The 18,288-nt window shown below is 40.4% G+C and overlaps 1 protein-coding gene across 1 annotated transcript in view; it reads left to right on the top strand.

Moving 5' to 3' along the window:
• The first annotated feature begins 1,177 nt into the window (after window positions 1–1,177).
• Window positions 1,178–18,288, top strand: part of LOC137334997 (polyglutamylase complex subunit TTLL1) — a 48,851-nt gene continuing 31,740 nt past the window's right edge. Inside the window, exons 1-3 of the mRNA XM_068000085.1 lie at window positions 1,178–1,234; window positions 2,705–2,859; window positions 10,344–10,552. Coding sequence (XP_067856186.1) covers window positions 2,747–2,859; window positions 10,344–10,552 — 322 coding nt within the window. The 5' untranslated portion in view covers window positions 1,178–1,234; window positions 2,705–2,746. The remainder of the gene's footprint in view (window positions 1,235–2,704; window positions 2,860–10,343; window positions 10,553–18,288) is intronic.

Here is an 18,288-nt window from a genome sequence, read left to right as displayed (position 1 = left end):
TGTGTAAAAAAGTTTTTCCTCATGTCACCTTTGGTTCTTTTGCCAATCCCCTTAAATCTATGTCCTCTGGTTCTTCACCCTTCCACCAATGGGAACAGTTTCTCTCTATCTACTCTGTCTAGACCCTTCATGATTTTGAATACCTCTATCAAATCTCCTCTCAACCTTCTCTGTTCCAAGGAGAACAACCCCAGCTTCTCCAGTCTATCTACGTAACTAAAGTCCCTCATCCTTGGAATCATTCTAGTAAATCTTTTCTGCACCCTCTCTAAGGCCTTCACATCTTTCCTAAAGTGCGGTGCCCAGAACTGGACACAATACTACAGTTGTGGCCGAACCAGTGTTTGAGCACAAAATCTAGGCTGACACTTCAGTGTAGTACTGAGGGAGTGCTGCGCTGTTGGTGGTGCCGTCTTTTGGATGAGACGTTATACCGAGGCCCTGTCTGTCCTCTCAGGTGGATGTAAAAGATCCCAAGGCATTATTTCAAAGAAGAGCAGGGGAATTCTCCCCAGTGTCCTGGCCAATATTTATCCCTCATTCAACATCACTAAAAAACAAATTATCTGGTTATTGTTACATTGCTGTTTGTGGGACCTTGCTGTGTGCAAATTGGCTGCCGTGTGTCCTACGTTACAACAGTGACTACGCTTCAAAAGCATTTAATTGGCTGTAAGATGTCCTGAGGTCATGAAAGGTGCTTTATAAATGCAAGTTCTTTCTTTATATATCTGTGTGTATATACGTCTATACGCAGATATTTGTGTATGTATATATATATGTTTGTGTGTCTATCTATATGTATATGTGTATGTATATATATATATGTTCCTCAGGCTATTCTATTGGTCATAATTCTTCCACATATTCAGCCACAACTATAGTATAAGCAGCATTCTAGATTTAAAAAAAATAAAAATATTGGAACAGTATTTTAGATTTCAGGTCCAATAAAATGAAAAATTCCAATGACGTTAAAACGATGACAATTAATAGACAAACAACACAAATGCAACAATTAAATAACCTGAGCCCGATCCATTTGAATGGGTTCGCAGTTTATATAACTTTTTTCTATATCAAAAACTCAAACCTTGGCAACCGTGCAGCTCATGCGCTCTCAACCTCACCCGGGCGTTAGCGGTTGCTAAGGAACAGCCTAAAATGCAAAAAAAGACAGTGACTCAGATAAACTGCTGGTTGGAAAGTTTCTGAAGCTGCAGCTTTTAACCAGGTAAGGTTTGCCGCGAACGGGCACAGTGAAAGCCGGCGCTGGGTGCTGGCGAATTGTCACATTTAGAGGTTGTTCAGAATCTGCTCAGAACCAGAGGTTGGGCAGGAAGGCAACTCTTTCCTTTTAAAAAGTAATACACAATGGAGTTTTTTTAAAAACTGGGACTGGTGTGCATCAAAGAGGAGGGAGGGGAGAAAAGAGAAAGACAGACAAATAATAGGACGTGATTTAAAAAAAAAACTATTTGCAGAATACTTTGGTGCGACTTTTCTTCGACCAGCCGCTATTTGTAGAACCGGTGCAGTAGAATACACATAACTATGTTTACATAGGTTAAAACTACTGATGGGTCTGAGCAACAGACTGTGCAACTGTAGGAATCACTGAAAGTGGCAGGTTCACTTCCGTTGCAGCTACTTGGAAAGTTGCATTGGGTGACAGCCTGTTGCATAATAAAAAGAAAAAGGCATTCATGTAGTGCCTTTCACAATCTCAGGACGTTCCAAAGCACTTTACAACAATGTGGTAATGACCAGATAATCTGTTTTATTGATCTTGCTTGAGGGATAAATATTGGCCAGGACACCAGGGAGAACTCCCCAGCTCTTATTCAAAATAGTGCCATGGGATCTTTTACGTCACCTGAGATGGCAGACATGAGTTTAACATGTCATCTGAACGATGGCACCTCCGACAATACAGCACTCCCTCAGTACTGCACTGGAGTGTCAGCCTAGATTATGTGGAGTGGGACATGATCCTAGACCTTCTGACTGGGCTACCACTGAGCTATGGCTGACACCTGGGTGTAATAAAATAGATGAATGTATGATTACTAAAGTTACATGGGTAGATCAAATTTGCTAGTGACGTCAAATGAATTTCTATCACTGGTTTCAATTATTATTTCTCGGGATGTGGGCGTCACTGGCAAGACAGGCATTTATTGCCCATCCCAGTTGCCCTTGAGAAGGTGGTGTTAGGCCTTCTTGAGCAGTTTTATACAACTGAGTGGCTTGCTAGGCCGCTTTAGAGGGCAGTTAAGAATCAACCATGTTGATGTGGGACTGGAGTCACATATAGTCCAGTCCAGGTAAGGATGGCAGGTTTCCTTCCCTAAAGGACATTAGTGAATCAGTTGAGTTTTTTGCAACAATCCGACTGCTTCACGGTGACTTTTACTGATAGCAGTGTTTTATTTTCAGATTTTTAAAATTGAATTCAAATTCTCAAACTGCCATGGTGGTATTTGAACTCATGTTCATATCATCGAGTGAAACTGAAACAAAAATACCAGTACAATAGAACATGTTAAGGGTTTTCCGTCAAGGAATAATAAAAAGCCATGAATTTAGGGTTGAGATTTTGCCAAGAATATTTAACATTTTTTTTTAAATCATTGGAGAAATGTCAATTCCCACAGATCCTTGTTTTGTCTTGTGAGTAAAGTATTGTGTTTTTCTTTGACAGTATTAACTGACTCTGCAGCAGTTCACATGTTTCAGAAAGATCATGGCAGGGAAAGTGAAATGGGTAACGGATATTGACAAGTCTGTGCTTATAAATAATTTTGAAAAAAGAGGCTGGATTCAAGTATCAGAAAATGAAGACTGGAATTTTTATTGGTGAGTAAATTGCGTAACAATAAGTGCACTGATTACTGTGGGTGCAATCTTTGGAGTTATGGATCAAAATCATTAGTACCATTCCCCCAGCTTTTCAGGATGTTTCAAAATCTTCCCTGATTAGCCATAAATTGTAAGCCCAAATGTTTCCTGGTGCTGGGGCTCACGAAAATTTGGAGGGGGGGGGGATGATTTATGTGCACCATCAATCTGTAAAGACAAAACTTATTTCATCTTTTCTAAAGGCTGCAAGTAGCTTAAAAGAATTTTCAGCCTTCCACAGGCTGTATCAGAAGGAGGAAGAAGTGTTTGGCAAAAGCCAACACATGGGAAAAAATGTGGAGGCAGGAAACAGAGTTTGTGGGTAAGTGATGGAGTGGCACAGCACCCAAAGCCCCTGATACTTGGTTAAGTGGAAATGCTGTTGCTTTTGGTGAGTGCATGAAGGAAAACCTGTCCAGGACTCTAGAGCAATGTCCTCAGAAGAACAGCAGTGCAGCACTTCCTCACAATAGATGCCCCAAGCACGTATGCCACAAAGTATTGCCTTTTAGTCTGTCCCACATCTATTGCTCACACAAACTTACAGCTTTCATTGCTTGTCAAACGTAGCCATACTCCAGTACGACACTTATTCAAGCTGCAACTTACACTTAAAAATCTTGGAACTTTCATATTTTCAAAGGTTTTCACAAATAAAATTATTATAATATAACTGGCAAATGAATTTCATAGACTTTTCCAGCACGTTGCTATGTTCCTATGTAGCCTAGCTGCGTGACACATGATGAGGTGTAGGTTGGGCACGTATCTTTTACTGTGTTTATGCTCCCTCAACAACTGAAGACTACTGCTCTACTTCAATGACAAAACGAACAATACAAGGGAGCAGATTTGAACTGGAGGGGGGAGGGGCTAAGGAATTACAAGCCCTAGATTCCCTTGGAAGAGGCCACTCTGGACATCCTTGCATATAAGAACATGGAAGAAGTAGGGAAGGGTGAAGCTAGTGATCTTCCTCAAGCTCAGGGCTAGTACCATCCACTTCTTATGTCTTATTCCCTTCTCACTCACAGTCACTTAGGCACTTAACTCCACTGGTCTATCTAGAAGTTTATTTCAGACGCCAATCACTCTTTGTGTAAAGAAGAATTTCCTGACATCAGTCCTTAAATTACCTTTTACTAGTTTGAACCTGTGTCCCCCAGTTCTATTCCTGAGTTCAATTTAAAGTAATATTGCAGGTTATTTTTTTCTATATGCTTAACAAATTTATATACCTTTATAAGATCACTTCTTTCCTGGGCTGGAAAGCCCAAATCTCTTTAGTCTTTTCTTGTAATGCAGACTTTGTAATGCATCAGCCTCATGGCTCTTCACTGAACTGCCTCCAACGCTTAAATGTCTCTTATTTCTTGACAATGAAAACTGGACTCAGTATTCAAAGTGCAGTCTGACCAATACACTATTCATTTTGGTCATATTTCTTCTGACTTATATTCTATTGTTTTGGCTATATAGTTCAACATCCTATTAGCTTTGTTGATTGCTGCTTTGCATTGGTTTGACATGTTTAGTAACGAGTCTATTAAGATTCCTAGATTTTTTTTCAGCTTCATCTTAGCTATTTCAACACAATTCGTGGAGTGTGCATAATCATAAATTTTTCTTTGCTATGTGTAGCACAGCACACTTGTCTGCATTAAATTTCATCTGACATTGTTATGGCCACTTACATATTTTGTCCATCTAATGATTGAGTGTTGGGAGTATGGTAAATAAGTTTGTAGATGACACCAATATCTGTGCAAGGGTTAAGAAGATTTAGTATTGTGCACAGATCAATAAAGGTTTATGACCAATGTAGAGAAACTGTAGCTAAAGCTAACAAGGTATTGGGTTGTATAAATAGAGCTATTCAGTATAAATCAAAGGACACCATTTTGACACTATACAGGTCGCTAGTCAGACCGCATCTAGAGTACTGTGTCCAGTTTTAGTCCCCCACATGGTGGGTGAGATATTGGCCTTGGAAAAGGTCCAGAGGAGATTTACAAGAATGATTCCTCGCTTCAAGAACCTCAGCTACTCAGTTAGGCTCAAGGACCTTGGTCTATTTACTTTAGAGCAGCGTAGACTCAGAGGTGACCTGATAGAGGTCTATAAATAATTAAAGTGCTGGATAGCATCCCTATTGATAGATTATTCCAGTTTATCAGATTGGGGAGGACCAGGGGACATGAGTTTAAACTATGTAAGATTAGGAATAGAAGGGATGTGAGGCGGTTCTTCTTTTCTCAGAGAATTGTGAGCCTCTGAAATACATTGCCGGCTGATGTGGCGGGTGCTGACTCTGCCTTCAAGAGGGAGCCGGACTGGTTGCTGACTGGGTCAGAGATCACAACATATAGAAGGTAAGTGTCTTTATAGATAACATTTGGTCCATGTGATCTCTTGGACTGTTTTTGATTGCCTGAGAGGCTAAGAAAGGGATTTTACAGAGTAGTTTTTCCCTTATTGGCTCTGGGTTTTTTCTCTTTTTTTGCCTCTCCAAGGAGATTACATGGCTGTGGGGGTGGGTGTGAGGTGGGTGGTGGGGCAGGGAGTTGGGGAGGTCGGGGGAGGGAAGAAGTATTTAGTCATGATGGTCTGGCCATCATGGTGTGGGGCACGCTTGATGGACCAACTGGTCTTTTCCTGCCTGTCAATTTTGTATGTTCGTACATACATCTTATTACAGAATTACCGCAACTCATGTGCCCCAGAGTCTGATCTCCAATTCACGGGTCTCTCTCATTGCTGTCTGTATCCAACTGCTGACTACCTTATACCCAACAATTTGTCTTATCTGCGGTCCTGTTACCTTTGGCCTTCTCCCCCTCCCTGACCAAATTTAAATAATTTTCCATTGCTGCCTTAATGTTCTTCGCAAGTCTTTTTGTCCCTACTTGGTTTAAGCATAGCCTATCTTTCCTGTACTGGTCATTTTTATTCTGGAAGGGTTCCCATTTATTTATGAAGATAGCATTGTTGTGCTCTCATCATGCTGCCAACCACTTGTTTACCTCCTCAATTCTTTGTCTGGGAGAATGCAGGTAGTGAGCTTGAGGAGATAGCATTGCCTGCTCATAGTGCACCAGTGAAGAGAGGCAGAATGAGGTAATAGAAAAGGAGCAGGAACCTACTGTCTGTTTGGCCACAGGGCTGCTCGCAATGGCCTCTCTATTTTGGGAAATGCAGAACTGTCATGTCATACTGCTGTAGATATTCATTGTGAAAGGAGATGAAATTGCTGATCGATTAATCTGTCATCTGTTTTATGACACATTGTTAGAAATTGCAGTTTATCCCCACGCTAGCCTGGAAAGAGACAAAGGCAGAAAAGTAAAGGGACGAGGGGCATTGGCTGCCAACAGCAATGCTACCCATGCTGTAGGTTTGCTGCAGGTGACCTTGAAGTGGATGTTGCAGCTCTGCAAATGCCTGCTGACTCGTGAGTCTGTGGAGCTACTCCCCTCAGTAATTGCAAGATATGCCAGGGCCTGTATATATGGTTTGTGGCACAATGGCAGGTGTGAGCAGTTCAGCTTTGGTGCCTGCTGATTTTCCTGGTGTGCTTTCTTTCTTATTGTGCCACTTTAACCTGTATTTAGTGTGCTTTAAAATCAATTTTAACTTGACTTGCCAACCACCGTGAGACTTCGCAACTTGCTTGTATGTGTATTAGTCGTGGCTCAGTGGTAGCACTCTCGCCTCTAAGTCAGGAGATTGTGGGTTCAAGTTGCACTCCAGAGACTTGAGAACAAAATCTAGGTTGACACTCCAGTGCAGTACTGAGGGAGTGCTGTGCTTTCAGAGGTGCCGTCCTTCGGATGAGATATTAAACCGAGGCCCTGTCTGCCCTAGGTGGCTGTAAAAGATCCCATGGCACTATTTTGAAGAAGAGCAGGTTAGTTCAGCCCATCGTGTCTGTGACGGCCGAAAAAGAGCTATCCAGCCTAATTCCACTTTCCAGCTCTTGGTCCGTAGCCTTGTAGGTTACGGCACTTTAAATGCATATCCAAATACTTTTTAAATGTGATGAGGGTTTCTGCCTCTACTATCCTTTCAGGTAGTGAGTTCCAGAGCCCCAACACCCTTTGGGTGAAAAAATTCCTCCTCAACTCCCCTCTAATCCTTCTACCAATTACTTTAAATCTATGCCTCCTGGTTATTGACCTCTCTGCTAAGGGAAACAGGTCCTTCCTATCCATTCCATCTAGACCCCTCATAATTTTATACACCTCAATTAAATCTCCCCTCAGCCTCCTCTGTTCCAAAGAAAACAACCCCAGCCTGTCCAAACTTTCCTAATAGCTAAAATTCCCTAGTCCTGGCAACATCCTCATAAATCTCCTCTGTACTTAATTATCTGGTCATTATCACTTTGTTGTTTGTGGGAGCTTGCCATGCACAAATGGGCTGCCCCATTTTCTACATTACAGCAGTGACTACATTTCAAAAGTATTTAAATGGCTGTAAAGCACTTTGGGACGTCCTGAGGTTGTGAAAGGCTCTATTTTATTGCAAGTTTTTCTTTCTTGCTTGCTTCAATTACAGTTGGATTCATGATGTGGAGATGCCGGTGATGGACTGGGGTTGACAATTGTAAACAATTTTACAACACCAAGTTATAGTCCAACGATTTTATTTGAAATTTACAAGCTTTCGGAGGCTTCCTCTTTCCTCAGGTAAATGTCCTGAGGAAGGAGGAAGCCTCCGAAAGCTTGTAAATTTCAAATAAAATCGTTGGACTATAACTTGGTGTTGTAAAATTGTTTACAGTTGGATTCAGATGAATTAGAAGACAATATTCAGGTATTTTAAATTCTACATAAATATTACGTGCTGCTGCGACAAAAAAAAGATGAAAATATTTTGGCATAAATTGCCAAAACAATTGGCAAATACCAGCATTAAAAAAATTACGGTGAAAATGGACAAATAAAATAAATGGCTAAAAAAACCTCAGTCCCTGAAAAATTCCATCACATATAGAACTTTCTTTTGGCCCAGCCCAGATGGTAAACATTGTAAACAGATGAAAAAGTGCACTGTGTTTAATCTAAATGCACTATAAGTTTTCAATGAAGCCCTCGCCTATTTTGGGTGAACGTGCCAGTTTAAAAGCTTGGCTAGAAAATCATGCTCAACGCAAAAGTGGCTCAGATCCAGCAATATGGATCTGCATCTGATTATCCAGCCTCCAATTACTCACTCCATTCCTGTGCCACTGGCCAAAGCAGCCAGAAAGTATACCTTGATGCTTCTTTATTTACCCTCAACTCTACTGAAAGTGGAGACGTGGCAGGGCGGGGGAGGAGAATCATGTTTCAGCACCTAGCTTCAGAAGCATGTCAATGAAGTTTCTCTTTTGGCTCTGCATACTTTACCAGTTACAAGGATCAAAATGGCAAAGATCAGGATTCAAAATCTGGTGAATAAATGGGCTATATAAAAAAGGTGAGGAAGGAAAAACAAGGTTGGAAGACACACACAAGCTGTGAAGGTTTCTGAGGTTTGCTGTGTTTGCACATTGTTTCTCCACTAGTTTTGTAAATACATTTCATTATATCAGATGACCTTGATGCCTATAATGCTTTTAGGAGTTGTTATTGTACAGGAAATGACATCATCAGGACAGTACAGATCCAGCAGAAGTAAAATGTCCTGAAGTAACTTAGAACCAATCACATGATGCAACACAAAAAGTTCCCGTTTCAGTGTACTTTTTAAGCAACTTCCTAGGATTTTATATAGGTAGTAATTAAAAATGAGAGGGGTGATTTACCACCTTAGCCCTCCTCCCCCCTTCCCATCTCAGTTAAATAACCTCCAGGCTCAATCATGAAGAATGCCCATTTGGGCGAGGTCCTGGAGCACTGCCAGCATCTGTGGAATCATAGCCCAACATGAATCCCTGTTTTAAAAAGAGAGACATGGAAAAAGAGGGACATGGAAGAAGAGTATGGGTCTGATAATGCAATAGCTGGTGCCCTCTGAGCTGAGGCCTATTGTGTACCAACTCCTAGGACAATTGAACACAGAGGCCTGAGGCCTACCATACACCCAATGCACCTGTTGTACCCTGATGTGCCAGCATGTAGTGCACTATGTGTGCAAGGCTCATTAAGGCCCCATTTGTTACTGTATTTAGGCCTGCTACCCATATAGCTGGAGTACTTGAACAATGCTTACAAATTGGTATTGCAAGAGAGGGCTTGTAGAAAATGTTTTTAATTTTTGACCCGAGTGTTTCTGACCTTCTACTAGGGTCACCCAGCTTACCTCTTGCTTGAACTTTGGGCCTCAACATGTGATTTTTCTCCAGTATCATGCTCTTTTCTCTGAGAGTGGGACGTCCTCAAATGAGAAACTTTGGGCCAAAACCCAAGAAACACCACTCCGAGGGACTGTACCACAGTGCCACAATCACGTACTATGTAGAAATGTTGCACAACTCCTATAAATGTGTTAGTTTCCCTGACTCTAATGGTAGTCTTCAATCCATTCATATCTATACAAATAGAGTACTCAAGACTTTATAAACATAATCCCGACTATAATTCCAAAGAATGCAATCTAATTTCTTTTTGTTCATTGTCAAGATTTTTATCCACTTTGTGAGAGTGTCAAGCACTTCAAGGTTAAGACCAGATGTAATGAAACTTCCTTTGCTCTTTTCCAACAATGTATCTTAAATCCAACATCCTATGGGTATGGTAGTGTAGTGGTTATGTAATTCAGAGGCCTGGACTAATAATCCAGAGAACACGAGTTGAAATCCCATGCTGGAAGTTTGAGAATTTGAATTCAGCTTAAAACATCTGGAAATTTAAAAAAATGCTTGTATCAGCTGTTGGATTGTTGTAAAAACCCAACTGGTTCACCAATGTTTTTTAGAGAATACACGGACTGCAGTGGTTCAAGAAAAAGGCCTACCACCACCTTCTCAGGGCAACTAGAGATGGGCAATAAATACCAGCCTTGCCAATGTCACCCACATCCTGAGAATGAAAAGAAATTTCTGTAACCACTGTGACTTTTCCCATTTCTCACAGCAGCTAATCTAATGGCCTTAGAGTGTATTAAATTTGGGGCATTTTATGTTGCCTGCACCTACTGGTAACCTACTGAATTGATACTGCCCAAACACGGCCAAATGAGAAGAGAAACTTTAATCTCACCAGTCTGGCTGGGTTTCAACCCAGAACTTGGAGATGAAAGGACTTTCTACTAATCTACTTCACCTCCCACTTCTACCAAACAAACGATTCCCTTTATGTTCTAACACACTTGAAAATCCAAGAAAATAAAGGTTTGTTTCCATTTTTCACTTACAATGACATTTTCATCATTATATATATCCCTTTATCATATTTGTATTTCCTAGGGGGAAATGAGATTACGTCAATCATTTTTCTGGTCTTACTTTTACCTTGCAGGATGAATGTACAGACCATCCGTAACGCCTTCAGTGTTGAAAATGGCTACCGTCTTTCAGATGATCAGATTGTAAACCACTTCCCCAACCACTATGAGCTGACCAGGAAGGACTTGATGATTAAGAACATAAAGCGTTATCGCAAAGAGCTCGAGAAAGAGGGAAGTCTTCTAGCAGAAAAGGATGAAAATGGCAAATATATTCACTTAGGTACATCCTATAGTTATACATCCTATAGTTGTTTGGGAACAAAGTGGCAAAATATTCTAATTGAATTAACAGCATATGTAAAATAATACACTGTGTGACTTCCAGATACCCAAAACGGAAATATTGGAGGATAAATTTTCAGTATGTATATTGCAATTACTAATCTTGCTGTGAAGATATCATCATGCATGAACTACGTGGAGTGCATTGGCCAAAACAACTGCCACCAACAGAAATAACTGAACCAAAATATAATAAAATCACCCCCACAAACTCTACACTATCCCTCTATCTACTAAATAAAAAGTTTTGTCTTCGTGGTGAATGTCTATCATATTTCTTCTTGAACATCTATCAACATTCTCCTTCCTTTTTGGTTAAGTGTGTGTAGCCTCAGTCTTATTCTGTTTTCCAATTGGTTATCTTCTATGTTCATTATCTTACCAATAATAATAATACACAAACCTTATTCCCTCCCTAAAAACATTCTCCCCAAATTACACGACAGCAAAAAAAATGACTATCATACAGCCAGCATAGCAGTTCCTTGCCCACCCAAGTATATACCCCATAATATTAAATTTATAACATGTAATAAACACATGAAAGTTAAAAACAAAAGTCGCAAATTTACCCATTCCATATTCCAACCACTCAAGCAGCTTTCCCCACAACCTACCCTGGCCAGCTAATTGGGCCCTAACCAGCAATGTGAACAAAAAAAGTGCATGTACCAGTGTAATTAACATGTAAGCCAAGTGCTTGCAGGCTCCACACCCGCCTTGAGTATTCCTTGGCCTCATGCACTCTCTGTAATGCTCCCAGCATTTTCTGGAGTTTCCATAAATTACAGTAAAATCTGAAGTACAACAGACAGGCCTGGCACTGAATGCTTAATGTTGAATAGAACAAGTGATTATGTGGAGGAATCACTAATTATAGTATTGTAAAGATTGGTATGGCTGTCCAGTGCACAGTGCAGAGGGAATGTTGGTTAGTTGTGCGGCTTTTTCTCTCCAGCTCATTTCCATTTATCGCAATGCAGTCACCAGAAAAGACAGCCAGTAGTTCATCTGTTTCATACCACTCACTTACCACCATTGTTTCTTCTCAAACATGTATTTATTCATTATCATTTGGTTTGTGGTTGCTTTTATTTTTCCTTTTCCAAAAGTGTACGTCAGCAAAACAGGTTGCAGGAAAACCACTTGTAAATCACGCAAGCCTAAACCCTAACCTTACCAGCTCCTGTATTAATGTAATTAGAGATGTTTATAATTCCAATTATACGCCACATAATAATTCTGTTTTCTAATTGGTTATCTTCTATGTTCATTATCTTACCAATAATAAGATTGTTGGTATGTATTCATAAATCGGGAGCAAGCGCAAACTCACAGGGCCAGGCTGTGGAGTAATTGTCTAATAACACAGAATGTTATTCCCAATTTAATGTTCCCAATTTAAAAGGAGAGTGAAGAATTTGGATTTATTTCATCTGTTGCCAATGTACCATTCTGTGAACTATCCTAAATAGTTTCCTGGACCAACTAAAGGGAATAGAAATATTACAAGTTACCTCAACTAAATAGCGTAGGCAGGAGGGAAAGAACTTACACAGTGTAATGGAGCAGTCTTTGAGAAAACAATGGTTCTCTCAAACTTTTTTCCCACAAGTTTTATCCCCGCCTCTCGTATTACTAGGTCTATTTACTTTAGTAAACAATTTTACAACACCAAGTTATAGTCCAACAATTTTTATTTGAAATCTACAAGCTTTCGGAGGCTTCCTCCTTCGTCAGGTAAATGTTCAGGAGCTCCTCGAAGCCTACGCATTTATACATATAGAACAATACATGGTGTTTACAGACTGCCCCTGCAACTGCCCGTTGCCAAGGCAATCACCGTGTTCAGACAGAGAGGTGTCACCTACAGAACCCCCAAATACACATTCAACAAAAAAACAAACAGGAAAAAAAAACAGAGAGAGGCACAAACATATTTACTTTAGAGCAGAGCAGACTTAGAGGCTACCTGATAGAGGTCTATAAAATAATAAAAGGGCTGGACAGCATGCCTGTTGATAGATTATTCCAGTTTAACAGATTGGGGAGGTCCAGGGGACATGAGTTTAAACTATGTAAGGGTAGACTGGCAGTTCTTCTTTTCCCTGAGTGTAGCGAGCCTCTGGAATACTTTGCAAGCTGGTGTGGTGGATGTAGACTCTCTGCATGCCTTCAAGAGGGAGCCAGACCAGTCCTTGACTGGAGCAGAGATCAGAGATCACATTATTTAGAAGGTAAGTGTCTTTATAAATAAAACTTGGTCCATGTGATCTCCTGGAGAGGAGTTTTCCAGAGTATTTTTTCCCTTATTGGCCCTGGGTTTTTTCTCTGTTTCTTTGCCTCTCCCAGATTACATGGCTGCGGGAGTTTGGGGGAGGGAAGGGTAGGAAGTGTCTAGTCACCATGAGTGTGGGGCAGGCTTGATGGACCAGCTGGTCTTTTCTTGCCCGCCAATATCGTATGTTCGTACTTATGTTCGTATGAAGGTGTTGGGGTATGGTTCCATGGGCACTGGTTCCAGCTCTTCACCTTAGTGACCATTCTTCATGCGTGAGTTTGGGCAGTGAGTAGCAGCAGACAATTAGGTTGTGGAGAGCATCACAATCCTGTCCTCACTTGATATCCATACAAGCACACTTTCCAGCAGGAGGCACTGCAAGGTGATTCCGAGTGGGGACGTTGATTGATTTTTCCCAATTCTTAGCTCAGCACAAAGTGGAAGTTGAACCTGGCTCAGTTCCACAGCAGTGCATTTTTCTGAAATGAGCCATCATAGAATGAGTGTTATAATTTTATCGAACGTAATGGTCAAGGAACCACTCTATCTTGGTTTGATCAAATGAATAGCTTATTTGCTGCACAGTTAAATGCTTTTTGCATAATCATTATCGTGCTGCTTCTGCTAGTTTGTGGAATTACACTTTGTTGGAAAAATGCAGTGCTTTTTAGTAGTATTCCAGAAAACTGCCACAATGTAAATACACCCGTCAGTCTTTGTGGTAAATCATTAAATGTTTGTGACGAGAAGCTAATTTCAATTTCTGCCCTCCTTAAAGTGAAGCTCTCCATCTAGTGGCATCATTAAAAAGTGACTGAACTTACCCAAAGCCAATGGCCTAGAAATTGGGCCGCTTATCGCCTGTTTTTCAGTCCCCAATATGGTGGGCTGAAAGTGCGCCCACCCCCCCCCCCCCCCCCGTATTGGTACAGGAGGTAGCGCCTGTGTCAGGAGCAACACCGGCAACATTCAAAGTTAAAAATAATGTATGCAGATGAGGGTCCGTTTTCCATTTTGTACTGCCCCACCACTTCACTCAATACATGTTGACCTTGCTCAGCACAACATGACACTAACCAGCATGAAGGCCCCCTCCCCTATTTAAAGAGATCATGCAGTACTTGCAGGTTAGTTGCTGGGTTAGTATTTCTGGCGACTGTTTGACGTCTAAGCATTTTCTGGTGTGTTCTATCACTCCTTAAAGTTCAGTTTGTCTGCACAGAGAGAGAGGTTTTGCTGCTTTTGTACTGCTGTTGCTGTTTGCCTCACAAATAGTCTGACTCCAGACATGAGTGGTCTGGTATGGCTGCCTTTGGGAATAGAGGAAAAGTGGGAGCAGCAAGGAGCACGGAGCAGGAGAAGCTCCCAGAAGAGGGAGGCTGAGGAGAAGGAGGGCACTGAACAGGAGGCCATATCCACAGAGGGTCCTTAGGAAGCACTTCTCAGATTCCATAGCAGCAGTATATGCTGCTATACATAGGAAGCTGTCAGAGTTGTCATAAGACACTCCATTATGAGTCTTTTGCAGCGGAACTGGTTTCTGACCTAGCCCTCCAGTGAGCTGGCACTTGTGGTATCCTATCCCCCTACTCTAAGTCCTGTGCACGTGCTCGGTGAGTCACCACATGCAGATCCCTCCTCTAACCGAGCCTCTAAAATCTGTGTGGCGTCAGTGCCTGAGCTGGTACTTGAGGGAGTCAGATCAAGAGACAGTGCATCTTCTGCAACACCGTACTCCTCTTCCTCCACTGGCTGAGGGGCGTTGACATTCTCAGCAGCTGAAATGAAAGAAAGGGACAAGGGTTAGTTTGTTGTGTGAGGGAGAGCAGAGAGAAAGAAGTAAGTGTTGAGAACATCTGCAGCTTGTCATGCAGAGTGTGTGAGATGAGGGAAAAGTCAGAAGAGACAAAGAGGATTAGGTATAAAGACACCTTGTGCGGCGTGTCCTCCAGCATCACCAGTGGCCACGGCCTCCACTCTGCCCCTTCCCATGATTGCCACGACGTCTCTTCAAGGGGGAAGAGGGTGTGCAGGCAGGCTCTTCCTCCTCTGGTTCCAGCCTGTTGCCTGCTATTGTGTGTGACCTTCTCCTGCAAGAAAGAAGGGAGTGTGTAAGTGAGACCCTTGTCAGGTGTTTGAAGAATGTGGCTGTCATGGTGGAATAGCTGATAGTCTGAGTGTGAGTTGTGAGTTGTGGGTAAGTGAGAGTTGTAATAGTGGTGAGTGTGTGAGAAGGAGATGTAGTGAAGTGTGGTGCAGTGATTACAGGAGGGTGAAGGGTAGTGGGGGAGGGCAGTCTTTTGAGTACATACTGTCAGTGTTGTAATTAATGAGGTTGTAAGTGGTGCAGCTGTGGGCAGACAGTATGAGAGCTGTGTTCTTACCTTAACATTTTACCTTAGATCATTGTATTTTTTTACGGCATTGCAGCCATGTCTTTGGTGCAATGCTCCCAGCATTGCCATACTCGGCAATTTCTTTCCAATTCTGGGCGTGATTGGATTTCTAGGCCTGTGTCTCCAATTAAGTCCAGATCATTTCTATCTGTATTGAGAACAGCACTGGCCCCAACACTGATCCCTGGAGGACAACACTATTTACATTCCTTCAGTCCAAAGACATTCATTAACCACAAATCTGTTATCTGTCCTTTTATTGTTTGTTACCTCCTCAAAGAACATTACTAAATTTGTCAGACATGACTAGTCTTTTACAAATCTATGCTGGCTGTCCTTAATTAACTCATGTCTTTCTAAGTCAGTATTAATTTTATTCTGTATTATTATGGCCTCTAAAAACTTACCCACTACTGATATTAGGCTGACTGGACAATAGTTACCCAGACAATAGTTGTATAGCTCCACCATAGTTTTTCCCTTTTTTATATAGAGGTGCCATAGCAACAACATTCCCATCCTCTGGCATAACTTTCATATCCAAGGATGTTTGAAAGATTGGAGTCAGAGCCTCTCTGACTTCCTTCAGCATTCAGGGTCTTTTCCACTTTTAGAGTCCACTAATAACACTATATGAACGCAACTTTTTCTTTCTTTATTACTTCATTTCCTATAACTGGATCGAGCACTGCCTCCTTCCATGTTGGACTAAAAACATATTAATCCAGTAAAAAAGTCCTAGATACAGTGTTGAAACCCCTTCTTTACCACTTACATTACTTTTACCCCCATCTGCCTTTGGATTATTAAAGTCATCCTATTATTTCTTTGCATTTCTCCACAAATCTTGTATATTTGACATTTAGATAAGCCTTAAAGTCATTGATAAAAAATTTCAAGAGAAAGAATACTTAAACCATATTCTTAACAATATGGTTTTTGAAATAGTTTAAATTTAGGGGGAGTTATTTTAGTGAGTGCAAATTTAGACAGGTAAAACTCAACTGAATCAAATGTCATTTGCATTGCATTTTATATCTGCTGCTATCTTTTTCAAATTCACACAGCTGTCACACATCACCTTCCTCCAACATTATTATTTGCCTAACTGCTAAGAATTACCCTTGCTGACTGCACATACTACAGTAAAGTTGGATTTACCTATGATTTTCATATCTTTCAGTTAGAGCACCTAGCTACTCTTTCAGAGTCCTGATAGTCCAATTCCAACTTAAAGTCTACATTGTACTAGCTGGGAGTTACTACTATCATACAGATTGAAGGTTATGTCAAGTTTAGTTAAGCTAATATTTTTATCGCACTTAGGCACTTAAAAGCATAAATGTTTTTAACCACAGTTTATAAAGTAGTTCTTTGCTTAGTCATCTGAAAGGAGACATATATGGTTTCAAAAACACATTGGTACAGAACCATTAAAACAAACCACTTGTATATCATTTGAGCAAAGACTATAACTAGATTCCAGAATACTTTTTATATATATAGTTTTTTTTCCTGCAGTAAAAACAGAAACTGCTGGTAATATTCAAGCGATAAAGCAAAAACATAAATTATGAGTTTTAAATGAGTAACTTTCATCAGATCTGATATAGGATACCAATTTCTCCTGATCTCCCTCCTCATTCTTTTAGTGACAATTTTAAATTGATGGCCCCTCATCACTGACTCTCCAACCAGAGAAAATGGTCTTTCTCATTCACCCAATCAAAACTTTTCATAATTAAAAAAAAACTCTAAAATCATCTCCTTGCCTTCTCTGCTTGTGCAAATAGTCACAGTATCTCAATTCTGTCCTCATAACTGTGGTTTCCCATCCCTAACATCATCCTGGTAAACCTGCATTGTATGCTCTCTATGGCTTTAATGTCCTTTTTATAATGGAACGCCCAAAACTACACACAGTACGCTAACTGTGACCTAATCATGGTGTTAAAATTACTAAATAAATCAATAATTCACATAAGGACTCTTAACTGTTATTTTACCCACATTGCAGAAATCACTGAAAATACAGAAAATAGCAATATGAACCTTTAAAAATTTCAACCAAAAACCACAAAATGAACAAACATATAACTTAAAGATCCCTGGGAATATAATTCATATATTTCAGAAAGGTTGCATTATAATTTTTACAGTAATCCCTTCTTCACTTTGTGCTTTTTTAGAAAATACATTAAATTATTGGAATTTTAAAAATGTAAAATTTTACATGTCAATGAGCTAAAATCATAGACAGTTTTGATTTTCATTGTTAATTTGTCCCACCTGAGTGAAAACAGGAAACAGAAAATAGCAGCATGTCTCAGGCAAACCCAATCCTACTGTGCCTAATCTGCGTTTACAGCCTCAAATCAATTGTACTGCAATCTATTTGATTTTTTCATTCAAATTTCTGAAATATTTCACATTTTCTTTCCCTCAACAATTTTCTCATGTTCCACTAATTCAAAAGAGGTAGTCTGTACTGAATCTCCATAAGCAGTACAGTGAAGGAGGATGTAATATAATAATTTAGAAATCTGGGCCTAGGAAGGAATTTCTGCAGACATAAAAAAAGAAATACTTGCATTTAAATCAAAACCTCTCAAATCACTCTAGTTTTTGAAGTGTGATGACTATTGCTATGTCGACAAAGTATATGCATGAGCATAAGTAGAGGTGGAAAATTGTTCAGTGGAGAAACTAGTCCGACCTGACTGTTAAAAACATTAAATCTTCAGTTGTTCTATAGTAGTACCATAATTGTAAAGCCCCAATGAACTATGTAATTATTAGAGCTCCCTGTAGTGGCAAACGATAGAACGACAGGATTTCATTTTTCTTAATAGTGCACCCAAACCTGTCCTGCCTCTCCTCCAATAAATAGCAGTTCTCGGACCTTGTTCCTTGTACTAACTCAGCACAATAAAGATTGATATCTGAATGTAAGATAGAGTTTGCATCTGTTTAGTAAATACATTGGTGGAAATACTT

This window comes from Heptranchias perlo, chromosome 18, assembly GCF_035084215.1.
Source record: "Heptranchias perlo isolate sHepPer1 chromosome 18, sHepPer1.hap1, whole genome shotgun sequence".
Classification (NCBI taxonomy): Eukaryota; Metazoa; Chordata; class Chondrichthyes; order Hexanchiformes; family Hexanchidae; genus Heptranchias; species Heptranchias perlo.
This window is presented reverse-complemented; position numbering and strand designations above follow the sequence as displayed.